The sequence below is a fragment of the Anolis carolinensis genome, chromosome 1 (assembly GCF_035594765.1).
Source record: "Anolis carolinensis isolate JA03-04 chromosome 1, rAnoCar3.1.pri, whole genome shotgun sequence".
In the NCBI taxonomy this organism is placed as follows: domain Eukaryota; kingdom Metazoa; phylum Chordata; class Lepidosauria; order Squamata; family Dactyloidae; genus Anolis; species Anolis carolinensis.
Window position 1 is genome coordinate 287,938,567 of NC_085841.1, and position 19,537 is coordinate 287,958,103.

General features: G+C 39.2%; 1 protein-coding gene across 2 annotated transcripts in view; it reads right to left on the reverse strand.

The window, feature by feature from the left end:
* The window catches only part of slc6a5 (solute carrier family 6 member 5), a 106,790-nt gene that overhangs the window by 13,314 nt on the left and 73,939 nt on the right, over positions 1 to 19,537 (reverse strand). For both annotated transcript variants that reach the window (XM_003214676.4, XM_062967799.1), the window contains 2 exons: positions 5,626 to 5,726; positions 819 to 986 (listed from right to left, as the gene is read on the reverse strand). In XM_003214676.4, the coding sequence (XP_003214724.2) occupies positions 819 to 986; positions 5,626 to 5,726 (269 nt within the window). The remainder of the gene's footprint in view (positions 1 to 818; positions 987 to 5,625; positions 5,727 to 19,537) is intronic.

Below are 19,537 nucleotides of genomic sequence, written 5' to 3' on the forward strand. Positions count from 1 at the left end.
TGTGAAGTACAATCTTTCTTAGTTATAATATTTAAATATGTTTAAATTATGCAAATGCTTTAAACTCTAAGGCACTTTGGAGACAGACACTTTCCAGGATGAATTTTCTAAATCATCAAAAGAAATTTTGTTTTGGCCTAGACCTATTCAGAACTCTCTTTCCCTCGTATAAATGAATGAGATGTCATTCTTTTCTAGCTATGTAAGCTATTGGTACACTACTCTGTTCTTTATTGCTGGGAAAATGTGCAAAGCACTGGGCCATGAGGGAACAGCCCATGCCATCGTTCCCTCTTGCAAACATATCTATATTATTGCAGTACAACACCAGTACTGAAACAACATATGGTGTGAAATTTCAATGAGTCGAAGAACTGGATGAATAGGAAGAAATAGAACTCCATTATCTCCTACACCAGCTGTGTAACATCAGACCCTAACCTCTTTTTTTAAGCCTCTGAAGACTTCCGAGACACTCTAAAGTCCCCAGACCAAAAGGAAGGCAGAAATGGGCCCTTTCCTCAGCTTAGCTGCCCACTGCTGTGCCCCATTTGAATATCTGCAGATCCGTTTCCCTGCAGACCTCTTGTAGGCAGCATGACTTCAACATCAAGTCAGCTTTTCCTTTCCCTTATTCTGCAGCACCTTCCTGTGAAAGAAATCTAGAACTCTCAAAAGTCATATACATCTTCTCTCCCTCTTAGTTAGCTCTATAAAACATGCGTTATCTTAATATGGATTCTGAATTTTGTTTCTCCAACACATAAGTCCTTATCCTTTCTTTAAAAACAAAAAGGGAAGTAAGATAAAAGACTTACCTCAATAAATTTGCCAGGAGCTATGTGCATTTTTATAACAAACATAATAGGAATCCAGATAACAGAGCAAGCCAACATCAACCATCCGAGTACCATAGACCATCCTGGATAGTGGTAGCTGCCATAAGTCATTGGTTCCCATTGGTAAAAGCTGAAGCAAAGGATGAACTGATAAAAAGAAACAAACACATATTTTAACTGTCAACACCTTCCAAAACTAACTGTTCATTCATGATAAAATCTGTGTGTGTTTATTTTATTTTTTTATAAAAAATATATGTACCCCTGCATGCATAACAAGCACACATCCATACACAACAATAAATGGGTCTAAGTCATGAGATCATTGGCTGTGTGATGCCACTGTAAATCAAGCATAGCCCCCCCCCCCCCGCCGCCGCCCACCCCCCAGCAATCAATGAAATGGAGTTAGATTTACAAGCAGACATGAAACCAGAGACTTGTACTGCCAGTAACAAAAAAAAAATCTTATTACACAGTCTATTGGCAGTATAGCTTAATATAATTATCTTGTTACTCCATTGCACTTGTGGTATAAAGAGCAATGCCTCTGCTTCTGTTGGTGCATAATTCAGGAATGCCTGTGAACTGCCTACACATACAATAACTTATTGCATAAGATTTAGAGCTATGTTACCACAAAGGGACATATGACAGCAGCTAGTATTATTTCAGGAGATATGGATCAATTTCAACTGTAACCTTAAAGCATGCCAATTCATCAAATATTAATGTTAATGAAGAGAGCAAAAGAAGGCAAGAAGCTTCTTTATCTTTCTGTTTTGTACCAAAAACTGCATTTTCAACCATGAGTAGAAAAATTGTGTTTTTTTATAGTCAAACCCTGGTTAATTGTACAGTTCCATATTCTAAAATTTACCCAAATCACACTGTGGGTGGAATGAGAAGCATGCAAATGACCCTGAGTTGAAAAAAAGCAGGAATAGAAGGAGCTCAGCACTGCTTCTTCCACCATTTCCTTTATTTAAACGATCTCACGCTGCCTTGAGTCTAGTTATAGAAAAGATATAAACAACTGCAAGTCAATGGCATTTCATTATTTTAACTAGCCTCATATTAGCCAAGTGCTTTATTTCTACTTTCCCTCATTATTGTTCTCTTACAAGATCAGCTTTTATAAGTGATAGCCCATTTCTTATTTCATTTAGGAAAGCAAAGCTTGGGTCAGGAAAGTGTAAGGGTCAACATTTGAAACAATTACACATATAAAAGACTGATCTCACTAAAACATGCCCAAGGCTGTTATTTAGACTAGCAGTGGTCAACTGCATTGCATTTTCTACATATCTTAAGAACAATTATCAGAGAGAAAAGATCACTGTGGTTCTAATAGTTGCACATAGTTGTGTTTGAAGCTGTTCTACTCCACTAAGCCATTCATGTGACAAGGAGGGGAGGAAAGTGTTTCTTAAAAAGCTCAGTGCTTAGAAAAGATAATGGACAAGATCACAGTGGGAAGGAAGCACAGAAGTCTCCTTGCCTAGGAATTCAGATTCCAGACAAAGTGAACATATTATTCTCCTGTTCTTCCTTTAGAATATTGAATCTGATTGTGGACATGTTTTAATATACCCTGAAAATATAATGTATTCCTACCCTCCTTAACTCTTTCAAATGCATGCTGCAGTGAAACAGAACTCTGGCTTCTTTTGGGGCATTATAAATCTCTGTCTCTATCAGCACCTCCCAAAAACACACAGACCTTATCTTGAAAAAGGTAAACTGAAAAATGGAAATGAAAAAAATGTAGGCCTGTAGCTTTAACTGTCATTTTTTCTTCTGCATGCTTTTTAATATCCTTGCCTGATGAAGAAGCCAATAGAGCTTCGAAAGCTTGCAAGATATATTTTGTGAACTTTTGGTTGGTTGAAATATTAATGTTTCCGGGCAAGCAGTAGCTGGGGGGGGGGGGGGGCTTGAGGGGCTTCAGCCCCCCTCCCCCGAAATTCTCAGGATGGTTATTGAGAAGGCCTCAAATTTATTAAACTGTTGTCTTTATTCATATCATGATCTGATCACCATGCTCAATATATCCCATATGCATGGGGGTATTGGGATAACGATACTAAAAGTTTACTAGGGTAGATCCTCTCTCACTCAGACTCAGCCCCCCCCCCCAACCAAAATCCCCCCCCCCCAATAAAAATCCTGGCTATGGGCCTGTTTCCGGGCTATTGGAAGTTGCTGTACTTCTCGCTCAGGTTCCACTGGTGTTCCTGATATAGAGTGACACCTAGTGGTACTAGGAAGCAGCCCATCCTAAATGGCTCTGTAGATTTGTTCTCTCTGTAAGGAATCTTTTGCTATGCAATGGAATACATTAGCTGTGCATAGAAAAGCAAAATCCATGTTTAGTACAATGATTTGTCACAACAGCTTAGCTTCAGTAAGTGAACATGATTAACAGAGTAAACATTCTAGCGAGAAATGAACACTTGGCAAGAGATTGTGCCTCAAATATGGGATCACTTTTAAGCATGGTGGCAGTTCCACTGCCACTCTGAAAAGGGCGTCATGCCATGTCTGTTCTACAACATATGGCTTATTTTAATATACTCATCCTCATATCAACTACCATGAGGCTCTTTTGTGTCTGTAAGTGCCTTGCCAAACCTGGACGCTCAGATTTAATGCTTTCCAAACTGCCAAATAAAATTAGGCTTAGGAAAAGCTGTCACTTTACATTAGTTAGACAACATTAGTTTCATGATTATTCCACCCAATGCCACACTGTTGTGTTTTGTGTGCTAATACAGTAGAAGTCCCTTCTGGGCTAACTCAGATCAAGAGGACTTAGCAACTTTTTCACATCCAAAAATGTTACTTTTTTAACACTACAACTCTCCCAATGAGTAACCATGTTAACTGGATTCTAGGAGTTGAAGTTATTTCCAGCAGACTATCCAAGAAATGTAGAAGACAATCTTTATGTTGTACCATCTTTATACTTGAGCCTAAACATCTAGATCACTCTCCTCTTTTCAGACCAGGTTACATAGGGATGGGGGCAAGTTCTCACTAAGTAGCTTTGGCATACATAAACTAGCATATCAATGTAAGATCCCAGCATGAAGCACCTCCCAGAGGCCCTAAGCAGTGGTTCTCAAACTCTGGGTCCCAGGTGTTTTGGCCTACAACTCCCAGAAATCCCAGCCAGTTTACCTGCTATTAGGATTTCTGGGACTTGAAGGCCAAAACATTTGGGACCCACAGGTTGAGAACCACTGTCTTAAACAAAGGATGGATGGGTATCTCAGGAACTCTGCAACTATGTTTTCCTGCATGTCAGGGGGTGAACTAGATGTCCTTTGTGGTTGAGAACCACTGCCCTAGAGCATGGGCAGGGAACATTTGTACCTTTGGGTGTTGTTAGAAAGCACTCTGATCAGTCCTAGCAAGAATAGCAATGATGAGAGTTTTCAGAAGATGCAATCCAGCAGTATCTGTGCATTCGCTATACTTCTTCAGGGTATTCAGTGACACTTTGTGGCTTTGCAGGATTAATTGTCAGTATAATAATATATAATAATATAGTCATGAGTGAATGCAGGACCAGTATCTTCAGTTTCATTAATCAATGTCTGGCATAATATGTCCTCTCTAGACATTGTTGGCGGGTTTTCCAGTGAAATATGTTATTGTTGGGATAGAAGTCCTTCATTTCAATAGGGTTCACTATTATCCACTGTTTCAAAAATATATCCCCTGTAGATATGGAGGCTGTATTGTGAATTGTTAATACAATGAACCTTTGAACCTCCAGATATTTTGGACTGGAGCAGGCATGGGCAAACTTTATTGCCTTGGGGCCACATTGTGGGCCCAATCGAGGGGGCCGGGCTAATAGGAAGGGCGGCCAGGCACATGCTGGGTGGGACAGGCCTGGAAGGGAGAGGGCCTGTGAGAGGGTGGGGCTGAGAGGGGGCAGAGCAGGGCCGGGTCATCCTCAGGTTGTCCTCCTGGCATAAGGATGGGGCTGCTCATTCCATCCTTATGCCAAGAGGAAAATGAGTCATGCGGTGACTGCCCTGATCCTCCTCCTCAATCCTCTTCCCCCAATCTTCGGGCTGTCCTCTCAGCATTATGTCAGGAGGAGGGCAAAACAGGCTATGGATGAGAATGCTCTGGAGGGCCTCTCGGCATAAGGCACTGTCCTTATGCCGGGATGAAGGTGAGACATGCGGTGGCTTAGAGCAATCCAGAGGGCTATCAGCTGCTGTGTGTCTTCTTTCCCATCCTTTCTGCATAAGGATGCAGAGGACCAGCATGTCCTTATGCAACAGGGAAAATGAGGAGGGACTGATGTAAGCACCCAGGGGGCCTGCGGGCCTTAGTTTGCCCATGCCTGGACTCCACAGTCTCCACAGTTTCTATTGGCTATGATGGCTAGAGATTCTAGGAGGTCAAGTCCAAAATATCTAACATTCATCATGTGTGTAAGTGTGTGTGTGCATACGCACACACATAGATATATCACAAAAGTTAAGAGTCATGATTTAAAGGACAAAGAACATTCACAAGAGGTAAACAGATTATGCTGGGTGCATCAAACTCCACAAAGCTTCGATACACAAAATTATAGCATTTATGTGCATTTTTAAAGATGGTATTTCAGTTTCATGATTGCTGCCTTTGGGAAATAGCACATTTATCGAATAGAAGTTGAAGTCATTGCTGCATAAATAGTAGGATGGCAGAGAGTGAGAAAATAGATATTTTCCAGGGTAATTTTTCCATTTCAGCCCCCAATTCCTCTAGTCCTTACTGTTAAAATTGTTGGGGTCACAAAAGCCCAACAGACTTTCCAGAATATGCTTGGCTGGAATCCAATCATCATCTCTATATCTTCGCAAAATCTTTGCAAGCCTGCAAAATAAACAAATGTAAATCCAAAATACAAAAGAGATCAAGCTGTAGCTTACAAAAGAGCTATTGTGTTCTCCCCTGTGTCCAATTACGGGAATAGACACTTTGACTTGTCAGTCCAACTCTTCAAGAGACATTTCTAACCATATGGTAGAATGTGGGACTTTATATATGAAAAGCTGTTCTAATAAATTATTTATATGATACAAAAATGTTACCCATATTTCTGGGTTTTGTTCTCTTATTGAATTTGAATTCAAAGGATTATGAGTATTTTACTAAGTACGATTCTTCTCTTCATTTTCTCCCCAAAGAAGTCACACTGTGCCCCCCCTCCCCCAGTGTGATGAAGATCTCATAAAAATGAATGGTGGTTACAACAGAGTTTGCCAAAATGCTCCCTTGAAAACAAACTTTCAAGATATAGTATATATTTCCAAAATGCGTAGCTCTGTTCACACATTTGCTAATGATTCTGTTAAAACAGATGTAAATTGTTTCCCTGGATGTAGCCCTATTAATGTATTGCAGTGAACACAGCCAAGAGTCCTGTAGCAGCTAACCAGTTTATTACTATATGAATTTTCATGGATTATAGTCCACTTCATCAGATGCACAGCTAAATGAAATTAAAGCACATAGATAAGCTTTCACTTTATCATGGGTTGCTATTATTTCACATTTCCTTTACCAACCTAGTCAAACAGGCTGTGTGAGGAGCAGAAGAAAGTGTACCTTTGTGTTGAGTTCTTAATATTATATGTATGGACCCAGAACCAAAAGTATACAAAAGTAAATCTTGAAATGTAGCTATCCACCTTGATCCCCATAGCCATGCTCTTAAAGAAGGCAGTTGTGATAGCTGCTGTCTCTTTCTTTCTGTGTGTATGTGTGTAATCATAGAATTGGAAGAGACCATAGGGGCCATCCACCATACCCTGTCTACCATATATATCCACATAAATGAAGAGCCGAGGTGACTCAATGGGTTACACCCTTGTGTCAGCTGAACTGCTGAACTGAAGGTTGGGTTGTTGACCTGAAGGTTGCCAGTTCGAATCCACAAGATGGGATGAGCTCCCATCTGTCAGCTCTAGTTTGTAGAGACATGAGAGAAGCCTCCCACGGGATGGTAAGACATCCAGGCGTCCCCTGGGCAACGTCTCTATAGGCAGCCAATACTCTCATACCAGAAGCGACTATGTTCTCAAATCGCTTCTGACACAATTTTAAAAATACATATACACATACAGTACACATCCATTTTCAATATTCTTTGCCCCCTAAATGAGGGAGAAACAGTTTTATCCCAGCTATCTGTGTGGTACCTAAACCAGCAAAATAACCCATATACTACAGCACACTGACACAAATTCCCCTGTCCAAATTCAGTTCAAGATTTTCTCTTTTTATTCTGTTCCACCCATCCACATCTGAGCCCAGTCATAAATGAAGCCCCCACTGCTGAAAAAAAGGAAAAAAATTGTCATTCCCCTTGGGGCTACTGATCCACTACCTTCTCTGCCAAGTACCTCCCTCTTGCAAAACCACTTGCTCAGAGGTTAGAAAGAGGCACAGTCACACAACTGGTGATGAGGAGTAGCTCAATTGACCTGCTCAGCACCCCAAGGAGAAAGACAGTTTGTTTTGCCTTTTCAATGATATGGGTTAATCCCTCAATCACACCCCAACTCAAAGAGATACATTGGAAAAAATATTTCCTCTATAAACTGTGAAACAAAAAATTAGTTTTTAATGCATTCAATTCTCTCAAAAGCACTTTCACTGTTAAAGCAATTGTACCTTGTGTTTTCCTACCATATAGGGAATAGAGATGGATACAGATTTTTTTTCCTTTGGTATAGACAGTCCCTTAGAGCAGTGGTTCTCAACCTGGGGTCCCCAGATGTTTTTGGCCTTCAACTTCCAGAAATCCTAACAGCTGGTAAAATGGCTGGGATTTCTGGGAGTTGTAGGCCAAGAACATCTGGGGACCCCAGATTGAGAATGACTGCCTTAGAGGATAGCAATTTGTATCAGAAGAACAAGGAGGTTTGAAGTAGATGATAGCTGATATCATTATCCTTGAGAACTACAAAATCCCAGAGCTTCAACCCTGACTCCACTCCATCACCTTTCTCTGCATGGCAAACCTATCAAGGGTAAATTCTGTAAGTGTACTTGAGGGTCAAATGTGAGGATTACAATGCAAGGTGTGTTTAAGTTTGTTTCAGAAACAATATATTTGATTCTCTGTTGAAAAGATCATGTTAGAGACAATGAAACATGCAACCAAAAGAAAGCACGAAGCATAAAACCAATTGCAAACCATCTTTGGTAGTATATCTCAGCAGCAACAGAATCATATCTTTTGATGGCAGCAATAAAATTATAATATTATACTATAATAATATTTATCATATTATTTCAGTCCACTGCCTCTTTTGTTTAGCAGGCCTTTAAAAGACTATACATTGCTATCACTAGTTCTATATACACAGCAGGCACCTTCTGTCTTCATTAAAAGAAACTAATATTGATTGGGTGCAGCTTTTTTTTCAGACTTATGGCTCAGTGATACACATCTTTTACACCACATGATGACTAGACAGTATGATTTCTGTTTCTTTGACTTCTCACTGCTTTTCTCTGCACTTGTTTACTGCTAAGTAAACTGCCTCTGCTCAGTAACAGATGTTTTCTAATAGAAACCCACACAATACAGAAACATTGCCATAGCCGTTAATTATTCACTCCTAAAGAACAAAAATATCCCACTTCAAAACAAAACAGAAGGTGTAACTTCTCTATGGGTGACAGTGACAGATCAAAGCTGAATTTGCTGCTCTGGCATGCATTTCAAACGCTTAGGTCCACTCCAAGTAAAAGCAAAACTAGGTAAAGTGGAAGGCAGAGAGTCAGCATAGTACAGTGGATTGAGTGTTGAACTAGGACTCTAGGTGTTGTGGCTTCAAATCTCCACTCAACCATAGAATCCCACTGGATGACCTTGGGAAGCCATTCTTAGAGTAAAGCATTTAATAATTTTTGTTCAAAAAGTATGAAATGAAGCCAAGGTAGCTGCCATATTCATGTCCCAAGAAGTGTCCAAAAATTCAAGCAGCACTAGCAGATAGTGGTTCCCTGGTAAATTGGGCAGGGATTCCAGTATAGATTTTGATCTAAACTTCAAGAGTGCTATCCAAGGTGCTGAACTAGAACCCTGAAATAGGTCCCAGACTTTGGCTACTAGGACTCAAATTCAAGCCAAATCACCGCCCAAAGAGAGATGGGAGTTATTTCATGCCGCTGCTAGGTGACTGAGTTGATCCATGTCAACAACTCTAGCCGTTCTCATCTCCATCAAGAACAGGTCTTTTTAAAAGGTAATTAATTACCCACTAATTAATTACCCACTAATACAATCAGCCCTCCACATTTGCAGATTTGATTTTTCATGGATCTGATTTAAAGGTTCTCTCGAAGAATCTCTAGCTCCTCCATTGTGACTCTATATAGACAACATCTGTCAGAGGTTGACCATAGATTCATACTGGGAGGAGTACAAATTCCAAGACAGAACACTACTCAATCTCTAGGTCTTCTAATGCCAGTCTATGATTAACAGCTAGAAGATGTTGACCACAGAATTGTGCTGGAGGGCCTAGACATTTCTAAAGAGAAAAAAGTAGTGACCTTTTTATTTGTGGTTTTTCCACTTTTGTGGGAACCTTGTGCCCCTAATCCCAGTGAGTGTGGGGGGCTGGCTGTTGTTCTTCTCCCTGCTCTTTGCCAGCCCTTTTGGTTTTACCTCCTGTATGTCTGATACACAGCTAGGAAAAGTTATTTATTAAAAATAGGATTTCCAGAATTTGGTGTTGGCAATTTGGTGGTGAACACAAGATATTGTATCTTCAACATGTGTGACATATATCGCTTGAATAAAAGAGAAAAAAACAACAGTGATTCCTAGGCTGTAGTCCAAAGCATATTTACATATTAATATTACTTCCGAATAAATATTTATACTGGGAGCCAGCATGGTGTAGTGGTTTGTGCAATGGACTATGATGCTTGAGACCCAAGGTGTGAATCCCACCTATCCATGGAAACCCATCGAGTGACTACATGAAAGGCCATAAGTCAGAAATGAGTTGAAGGCACACAACAACAATGACAACAACAACAGCTACAAAATGGGACCTGTAGCCCAAGCCAGTAAGCTACATTGAGGTGTGAACTGGGCAGATGTCTAGGTTTCTGCAGTTCCAGTTTTGCACTGATGCTCACAATAATTTTTTAATTGCAGTTCCACTTTGGTGAGAACAAACATTAGTTTTGTGTAGACTTTGGGGATACAAGTAGAAGTACAGTTGCCTTAAAGTTTTATTTGATGTTGTCATGGGGACTTGCACATGTTCAGAGGAGCAGCAAACCAAGTGGTTATTTTCTGTCATGGACTACTGCACTGGGATTCATTGTGTCATTGGCCACTTTACTTTGCTGCCTGTTTGGGCAGAGTTACATAGACCTGGAGAAAGTTCACATTTCTGTATGTTTAGTCTTTTTGTGTCTGTTGGACTTTACACTAAGCAAGAGCAAAAGAAGTAGTAGCTATGAGGATGTGTTGTGTGCTTTTTAGGATACTTTTGAGTGCTCATTGTGAAAGACCATGTGGATCCAGAATATGTCTTCACAGTCATTTAGAGATACCACCACCACCACCCCACCCCACCAAGACTCCGCTTTAGGAAGACAATCATACTCAGCCATGAGTGATTGTCTATGATGATGATGTTGTTGATGATGATGATGATGATGGTGATGATGATGATGATGATGACGAGTGGATTGGGATCAGTTAGCATGGTTAGCTATGGAGATCTGAGGAGTCTGTGTGAGAAAGTTGGGAAGGCTGGGAGAAAGTGTGGTGTAGATTTTATGTCTGTGTATGTGCATTCAAGTTGTTGACTTATGGCAACCCCATGAATTTCAAGGTTTTTTTTTTAAGGCAAGACAGACTCAGAAATTGTGCCATTGCCTTACTCTGAAATATAGCCTACAGCAGTGTTTTTCTGACTATCTGATAAAGGGTAAATGCAACAATTACACTTCAATGTGCACTAAATCTATACTGATTGAGTACCATTGTTCCTTTCTTTCTTGGAAACTTGCCAGGAACCATGACTTTGAATAGGACTAAACTACAGCACCTTTTCCCAGAAAAAAATAAGAACCAACGTAGCTGCACTTTTATGTGTATATTTTAAGCAAGGGAGTGTGTTCAAAGCATTTTAGTGTCACTTCGCCTTTACTGGTGTCAATATGTTCCTAAAATTTTAAGAGGGGCTGAACAAAGCTCTGGAGAAAGGAAGAAGAAAGTCCCAAGTTAGTCATGTTTGGTTTTGCAACAACTGTGGCAAACTGTTAAGCTTCTGTCAAGCTTTAGGAAAAATTTCTGCACAACAAAGTTAAATATGCTTGAATCTCTCTGGACTGGAATGTAACGTGGACATTAGTGTTGTGTGCTGTATTGTTCCATTTTTTTTCATTCATGTATACATTTCGTACCATCCAATCGGAAGGCATGAAACGAAAGACCCCATTTTCAGATGAAACAAAAGACGACACGAAAGAGAAAGCTGCACGGTCACCGTGGCTTTCTTTTGTTTTCGGGCCGTGTGGCTTTCCAGGGGAGTTCTTCTTCAGTCATCAGAGGAGAAGGGGGTGATTGTTGGCCAATCAGAGGCCAAAGAAACAGTGATGTGGCCATTGGCCACAGGCTATTTAGGGAGGCAACAGCCCCTAAAGCGCCCCTTGTGGGCGCGTCCTTTGCTGGCTTCAGTGGCTTGCTTGCCTTTTGCCTTGCCTTGCCTTAGGGGCCTTGCCTTGCTTTGCTGCTTCCTTCCTTGCCTTGCTGGTGGGGAACGGTTTGCCTTGCTGCTGTGGAAAGATTTGTATTTTATTTTTTGCCTAGCTGCTTGGCATATTTTTTTTCCTTTGAAGGGAAGGGGCTGGGATTTTTGAAGGAGTGTGGGGGTGGGTTTGGCTGGGGGCCAGCGTGGGGCTTTGGGAGTGGAAGAAAGAAGGGGATTTCTCTCTTGTAGCTACTATCTAGCTAGCTTTGTTGTACTTTAATATTTAACATTCTTTAAATCTTTTCTTCTTAATTCTTTGCTTAAAACCCTCCTTTTCCTCCCGCATTGTGTGTGTGTGTTTTTTTTACAAAAGTAATATTTTTCAAAGGAAAGAAATTATTGGGATTCCTTTTTCAGTTTAGAAATCAAACCTGTTTTTCTCTATATCATCTGAAAATTTTTGTATTTTCAGATGCAAGTTAAAAATCTCATTTGGATATGGACCCATTTTCGGAAGCGGAAAACAAAAACAAAAACGGTCTGAAACGAATGAAACAAAACAAAACGGAAAGTGAATCCATACAAATGCACATCACTAGTAGACATATGCACTGTGATGGGAATTTACTGAGTAAAACTGCCCAGTCACTGCATTCCCTTTTAAAGCTACACCCTCTTTGTGGCTAAATATATTCATGCTGCATTTACGTGAGAACTTTAACTTCCCTCCTCAGACTGAATCAAATGTACAAAACCTCCTTTGAACTAAACAGATAACTTATTATAATAGGAATCAATGCATTTTCAATTGGAGCTATGCTGATTTGTCCTAATCTGATTTGCAGAATAATAGTCCTAATTTTTATACTCGCTTTTTTAAAGCTATATCTGCATGGAGGCATTTCTCTCTTCAGTCTATTATCTGTGCTTTTAAACCATGTCTATAGTTTTCTCAAATATGTTAATAAACCTTGTCTGTCAAGTGGTTTTTTAAAAAGACTACTTCTACAGGTATTATATATTTCCCTTTGTTGGTTTCAGTGAAAATGAATACAAGTGAACAAAGTGGTTTAAAAAAAAACCTAGGAAATACATGTACAGGGACACTTGCTTCTTGACCACAAGTTACTGATTGGCTGAATTTATTAGCAGATAGGTAAGACAAATGCTTTTGCTACAATTGTTTAATTTGCATAAGAGAAAGAGAGAGATGTTCATGTTTCAAGACACAACTGCAAGATAGATAGAAATAGAAAACCAGATCCTTTGCCTCTCTGGTGTCCTCTTGGCCCCACCCTCTGCCCCACAAGATTTACCCTGTTTCCCCCTAAATAAGACCTATCCTGAAAATAAGATCTATCATGATTTTTCAGAATTTCTGATGATGCTCGAAATATAAGCCCTACTTCAAAAATAAGCTCTAGATATAGTTCATTTAAAAAGTCAATTTGGAAAAATAAGACTGCCCCTGAAAACAAGCTCTAAAGCATCTTTTGGAAGAAAAATTAATATAAGACCCTATCTTATTTTGGGGAAAACAGGGTAGTAGGTACAAGTTGCTACTAAATATTACTGTGCTTAAAGTCATATCCATTCATGCATTTCTATGAACAATTTTAAACAACAAGGTAACTTAACATGTTATGATAATGCTGCTACAATAGGTAACCCAGCTAATAATAAGGTACTTGACAGCATATTCAAAAGCAGTTCTGAATATGATACTTGAACTTCCATGCTTCTAAATTAAAGATCCACACAGAATGGAATGTAGGCTTGGCTTGTTACTTAAGTGCTTGTCCTATAAATTTTATTTCATGTTAATATTTTGAAGTGATGTGAGAAAGTCCAAGACTACAAATGTATGTAAATCCAATTAAACATATTAGAGTATCTTTTGTGAGTAAACATGCACAGGATTGAACTGGGGGAGAACAATCCTCCACCCAATGGCAATAACCACAGATTCATCAGAAATAGGTTCATATTCAGATGTACTAGTGGATAAATCCTTAAAAGCTCACATGGAGGGTATATACACAACAGAAAAAATATTCCCATATTTTGGCCACAGATTCAAAAGTAAGTTCAGAAAAGAAGCATATGTCACCTCATCTCAATTTGTTTATCGTCTTCTCTTGAGAATGCTCTAGCTCCAGATGTCTTACCTCAAGCAAGAGGTTGGACTGAGGCCCTTAATACTACATAATAAAGCACTGGTGGCTCTGTCTAATGGCTTCCTTGAACTTTCAGTTTAAGAAGGGACATGTACACTTTCCAGTGTGCTCTAGCAGCTGATCAATTTGCAAACTCCACAGGATACAACTATGACAGATATCATAGTACTATATTTGTGTGGTATGAAAGAGTCTATTTGATGTAGGGGACTGGTAATCTTTTTTTTTTTCTAACGTGGCAAGAACCAGTACCATATTTCCTATTGACTACAACTGTTTCTCACTTTCCTGGCCATAGACTAGCAGCCAAAGGCTCACCAACTGGCACTAGTCCAAGGATCACCACTCAGTACAACTTCTCTTCCAAATCTATAACTGCTACATACTATCCAATATTTTGAGAAGAGCAGCAAAGCAACATTGATTGTGGTGAAGATGGCAAACATTATTAATGAGGAAGAAGGCACAGCTAAGGAATGACTGCAACAGTTAGCTTTTGCCCAAGCCTGCTGGGAAGAGAAAGATGTCATCACCTCCTCTTCATTCCTACGTTTCTAATTTGAATTCAGTTTGCAGAAATTGAACTAAGCTTAGGACAAAGGAAAAAAGTGGGAGAAGAAGGCAGAAACTTGAACATGGTAAAAACATATGGAAAAGTGGGACAACAGAAGGTTAACTGGGAATGTCCCTGCCCAATTGGGACAGTTGGAAGGTACGTTATGACAGGCTAAGTATCAATGTGTTGTCGAAGGTTTTCATGGCTGGGATCACAGGGTTGTCGTATGTCTTTCGGGCTGTGTGGCCATGTTCCAGAAGTATTCTCTCCTGACTTTTCACCCACATCCATGGCGGGCATCCTCAGAGGCTGCGAGGTATGGAAAAACCTCGCAGCCTCTGAGGATGCCTGCCATGGATGTGGGCGAAACGTTAGGAGAGAATACTTCTGAAACATGGCCACACAGCCCGAAAGACATACAACAACCCAGGTTAAGTATCCCTTATTCTAAATGTTTTGGGTCCAAAAGTCTATTGGATTTAGGATTTTTTCCAGATTTCAATATACCAGTATTGGAAATGAGACCAAGTCAAAATGCAAAATGTATTTATGTTTCAAATATACCTTGTACATATAACCTGAGTGTAATTTATCAATGATATTTTAAATAATTTTGTGCATGAAGCAAGGTGTGTGCATACTGAACCATCAGAAAGCAAAAGTGACACAATCTTAGCTACCCATGTGGACAATTTTGGATTTTGGAATACTTTGGATTTTGAAATTCCAGAGAAGGGATGCTCAATCTGTGTTTTCTCACCCAGCACTGGAAAAATTATAGATACATTAGAAAACAAAGACTGGTAATAGACTCACTTTTTGCTATAAGGGTGGGAAGAGAAATAGAATTACAGTTGATGGCCTACATTCAAATCTCAGTCTTATCCCAACCAAGGTAGACCCCTAAACCAATGCGAACTTCACAAATCTGCCGTTATGTAAGTTACATTGGTAATTGTATCAATTGTAGTTCCTGACAATTTATTCAGGTCAATGTAGGAGAAGTGAGCCTACTTTACAAAATGTATGATTAATAATAAGTATATGGAAAAATAAAGTGTTTGTGAAAAAGTAAGCACTTTCCCTTTGGAGAATATTAGGTATACAGCAGTCCATAATTTAAACATACAACTATAAAACACAACCATAAATTAGCAACAGCACAGCCTTATATTTCATCCCGTGACTATTCCTGCAGAAAGAAACATCTTGTGCACTCACTGAAACATAAAAAATAAGGCTAGTTTTGATTATTCTGTCATGGATAGGAGGGGAAAGATGGAAGCAAATTTAGTTTAAAACTGAAACTTAGTTTTCTTTCAATATTCAGAGCAGCTTAGAGGTTCTTTGTGTATTGCTTTGCGTTTCAGAATAAAGCAAATGAGGATTATGCAGGGAGATTATGACAGGCAATGTGAAAAGCCTTAATAGTGCCTTGGCAATCATTCATTCTTAATCGGGAGAACGAGCAAAGGAACATTTGTGTGTTCCACATGAAATCCATGCCAGCCTTTGGAAGGATTATAATGCAGAACGAACGCAACAATCTTTGGAAAGGAAAATTGGTGTCCCCCATCACCCATGCAAACACTTCACTCATTTAAAACTCAGTAAACTCAGTGAATAGAACATGCAACTAGAAGTGAAAATAGATTTGTTTCCTCAAAAAAGGCTCCATTAAATACAACACCAATCTGTAAGTACATAAAGGTGTTACCCTACACTGACCCTGTTTGACAGGGAACTCCTGATTTAACCTAACTCTCTGTTATCCCACTTGTTCAGTTACTTTTAAAATGTCCCAGAGTTTCTCTTCTCTGTCTGCTTTCTCCCTTTGCATTCTGCTTCCTTCTGTTACAGCAAACTGAGTTCAAAGTGCAGAAGCACTCATAAATTCCACTCTGCAGAGGGAAGAGAATTAGCAGAGCCAAATGTTGCACTTCCCATTAGACTCAAGTAAAAGCAAATTGCTGCAGCCATTCCTAGTTTGTGTGTTCTTCTTCAGAAATAAATTTTGCCATCTCGAAACACTCAAATGATGTTTGGCCACACATGTGTCAAATTTCATCTATAGCATGTTGCAGGATATATAGTTTGTGAAACTATTTGGAAAGAGGGAGGAAAACATAAGTGGCCAAGTGTTGATGGAATATTCCAAAAATGGGTATTTCTTGAAACAACATGAGCATTGGTTTATAGGGAGATGTTGTTAATGTGCTCTTGAAAAGAGAAGTCAGCCAATTTCAAATCAAATGATGCCTGACAAAGTAATGAGGGTTTGGCAAGGGGAAAAAAACCACGCAGTGCAAAACATTGTCTCCTCTACAAAAACATCCTTAGCTAATTCTCCTATATGGCACTTCAGAAGAAATGTTCCCAAAAGGCATGTCTGTTTGTATATGTGTGAGCATGAAAGGTTTTTTTAAAGAAATCAAGACTAGGGAAAACAATGAAGTAGAGCTGTGCTTTGCTTCCCTCATACTATTGTCCTAGTGAAAACAATATCTGGTATTGAATGCAATCCCATTCTTCATCAGTCTCCTCCTCCTATTTATACTGACAATTACAACCTACCATTTAACAGAATATCTGGCCCTTAGTAAGCCTAATCATCGCTAGAAGTATAGTTTAATGGGTTTATCCATGTGTTCTTAAACAGTTCTGTGCAATGGTTAGTTAGAGCTACAGAATTATGAGTGACTATAACTCCCATAATCTCTCAGCCAGGGGATTTTGGGAAGGGTAATCCAACTGTAAGGATTTCAAGATCTATATGGGACAACAAGCTTGAAATTAATTATCTATCTCTATTTTAAATATTGGTACTATTGTTTTTTAAAACTGTATTTTCCTGTTGCCTTGGGAAAATGTTTACAAACTAACAAATTGACATCATTGATTCCTCCTTTTTTTAAAAAGCTAGGAATGTGGCTGTTTTGTGATATGGCTGCAGGTGAAAAGGGAAAATACCATGCCTAGAAAAAGCATAGTACAATGCTGGAAGAGTCAAGACATTAACTATTGTAAATGATAATTTATGGTTTATCTGTTGAAATGCAGATGTGCCCAAAAGAAGGGTGACTTCATTTCAAAGAGGGGACCAATTGCATTGGAAGTACATGGGTTCTTTTTTATACTGGCAAAACCTGGGTTTGGAGAATGGTTGGGAAAGAATTGCCAGCCCCAGCCATGGTTATAAAGCGTGAAGCTCAGGAACCCTAGTGCACCTGAAAAACAATCTCTCTGACATTGACAGAAAGGCTATTAGAATGGAAGTCAGCAGAAGGGTTAGCACACACATTATCCCCCCATCGCTCTTGTTTACCACTCCTGAAACATTGCCTATTTATTGCGACTGACTGGCACCCCGGCTTGACACGGAAACAGCTTTTTCAGAGAATTGACAGGACTGTGAAGGAATTATTCTTTGACAAGATGGGTGTGCTCATCTCAATTTCACCTTTGGATAAACAGGTATTGCAGGTTCAAATGGGTCTTTTTAAGCTTATATAACCCACTTAACTAGATGTGACAGTGGGATGTAAAAATGTATACAGTTAGACCTCCATATCCTCCATTCTGCATCCAAGAATTCGATCATCCATGGAATATATATATATATATATATATATATATATATATATATATATATATGAAATTCAAAAAACAAACCTTGTTTTTATATGAGGGACATCATTTTACCAATAGGACTTGAGCATCCATGGATTTTGGCATTCACAAAGAATTGAGCAGGAGATGCTGTATGCTGTTCAGATTGTTTGCAACAGTTTTATACTTATATTTGATTTTCAACTGAGTATTTGGTTTTCAACTGAGCTGTTTTGATAACGGTAACAATTAATTATAGCTTCATATTTATATTTTGTAGGTTTTAAAATTATATAGTTTTTTAAGTTGTGCATTGGACAACGGGGAGGAGGAGGCAGATTATCATTGTTGTTGTCATCCTGGATACTAAGTTTGCTGCTTAATAACCTGAGTTATCACTGTTTGTGTATTTTGTACCATTATTTAGATTTACGTGTATCTCATTTGCTACTGAATTTCCTTTACTCGGTCTGATGTTATTTCACGCACATTTGTACTTTTATATGTTGGCCTCAGAGAAATGCTGTTCCTATGGCAACCAGTTATACAAGCTGTTGTCCAGTGGAGGCCAGATGAAAGAAAACGATGAAGGTTGCAGCATATGGCTGCTAATAAAATATACACACTTTCCTCACAAGGGAATACAACTTTATTGTTTACAAAACAAAACAAAAAAAAGTGTGCCTTCTGGGGTGTTTCTGCGCACAGCTGAGACCTGCACTCAGTGCTTGTGAGATCGGTCAACAGATGTAAAAAAAGAAGTAATAATCACAGAATGAAGACAGTTGAAGAACATTTGTCCTCAGCGGTCTCTTTCTGATGGCGAAATGTAGCTGAGCTTTAAAGGTAATAAAGGTAAAAATAAAGAATAAGCTTGTCCACAAAAAAGGGCTACTTGGGGATCTCACTCCGTGAATGAAGGAGGAGAAATAAAACTAGGAACAAAATGATGTCCTAAGTGTTTTTACAACTAAAAGATGATAGATCTTCGGACTTTATCACAACCCACAAATTTGAGAGCTACAATTATTATTTCAAGTTCTGTTGCTATCAATAAACATACATTTATGCTTAAAATACCAAGACTGTCCTGGTTATTGAATAGAAACAGAGTGGGTCTTTAGTAATCGCTGGCATTTGTGTCCGAGACTCCCCATGGATACCAAAATCCATGGATGCTTATATTCTTTTACATACAATGGTGAAGTAAAATGGCAAATCAAAGTTTACTTTTTTGAATTTTTAAAAAATCTTTTCAAGCCCTGAATGGTTTGGGGACTGGGATTAGCACAGCGGGTTAACCGCTAGCTGCAGAAAATCCTGCTGATCAAAAGGTCGGCATTTCAAGCCCGGGTTGGGGTGAGCACCCACCGCCAGCCCCAGCTCATCTGCCCACCTAGCAGATCGAAAGCAGAAATGCAAGGAGATAAATAGGTACCGCTTTTAGCAGGGATGTAATAAAAAGGTGCCCTTAAGGACATCGATTGGGAGGATGTCTAAGGATGACAAAGCTTCTTGGCATGGAAAGAAATACTAACTAGAAACTGGAACATATTAATTAGAATTAGAAAATATTAATTAGACATACATAGTATTCTTTATTAAGTAGAC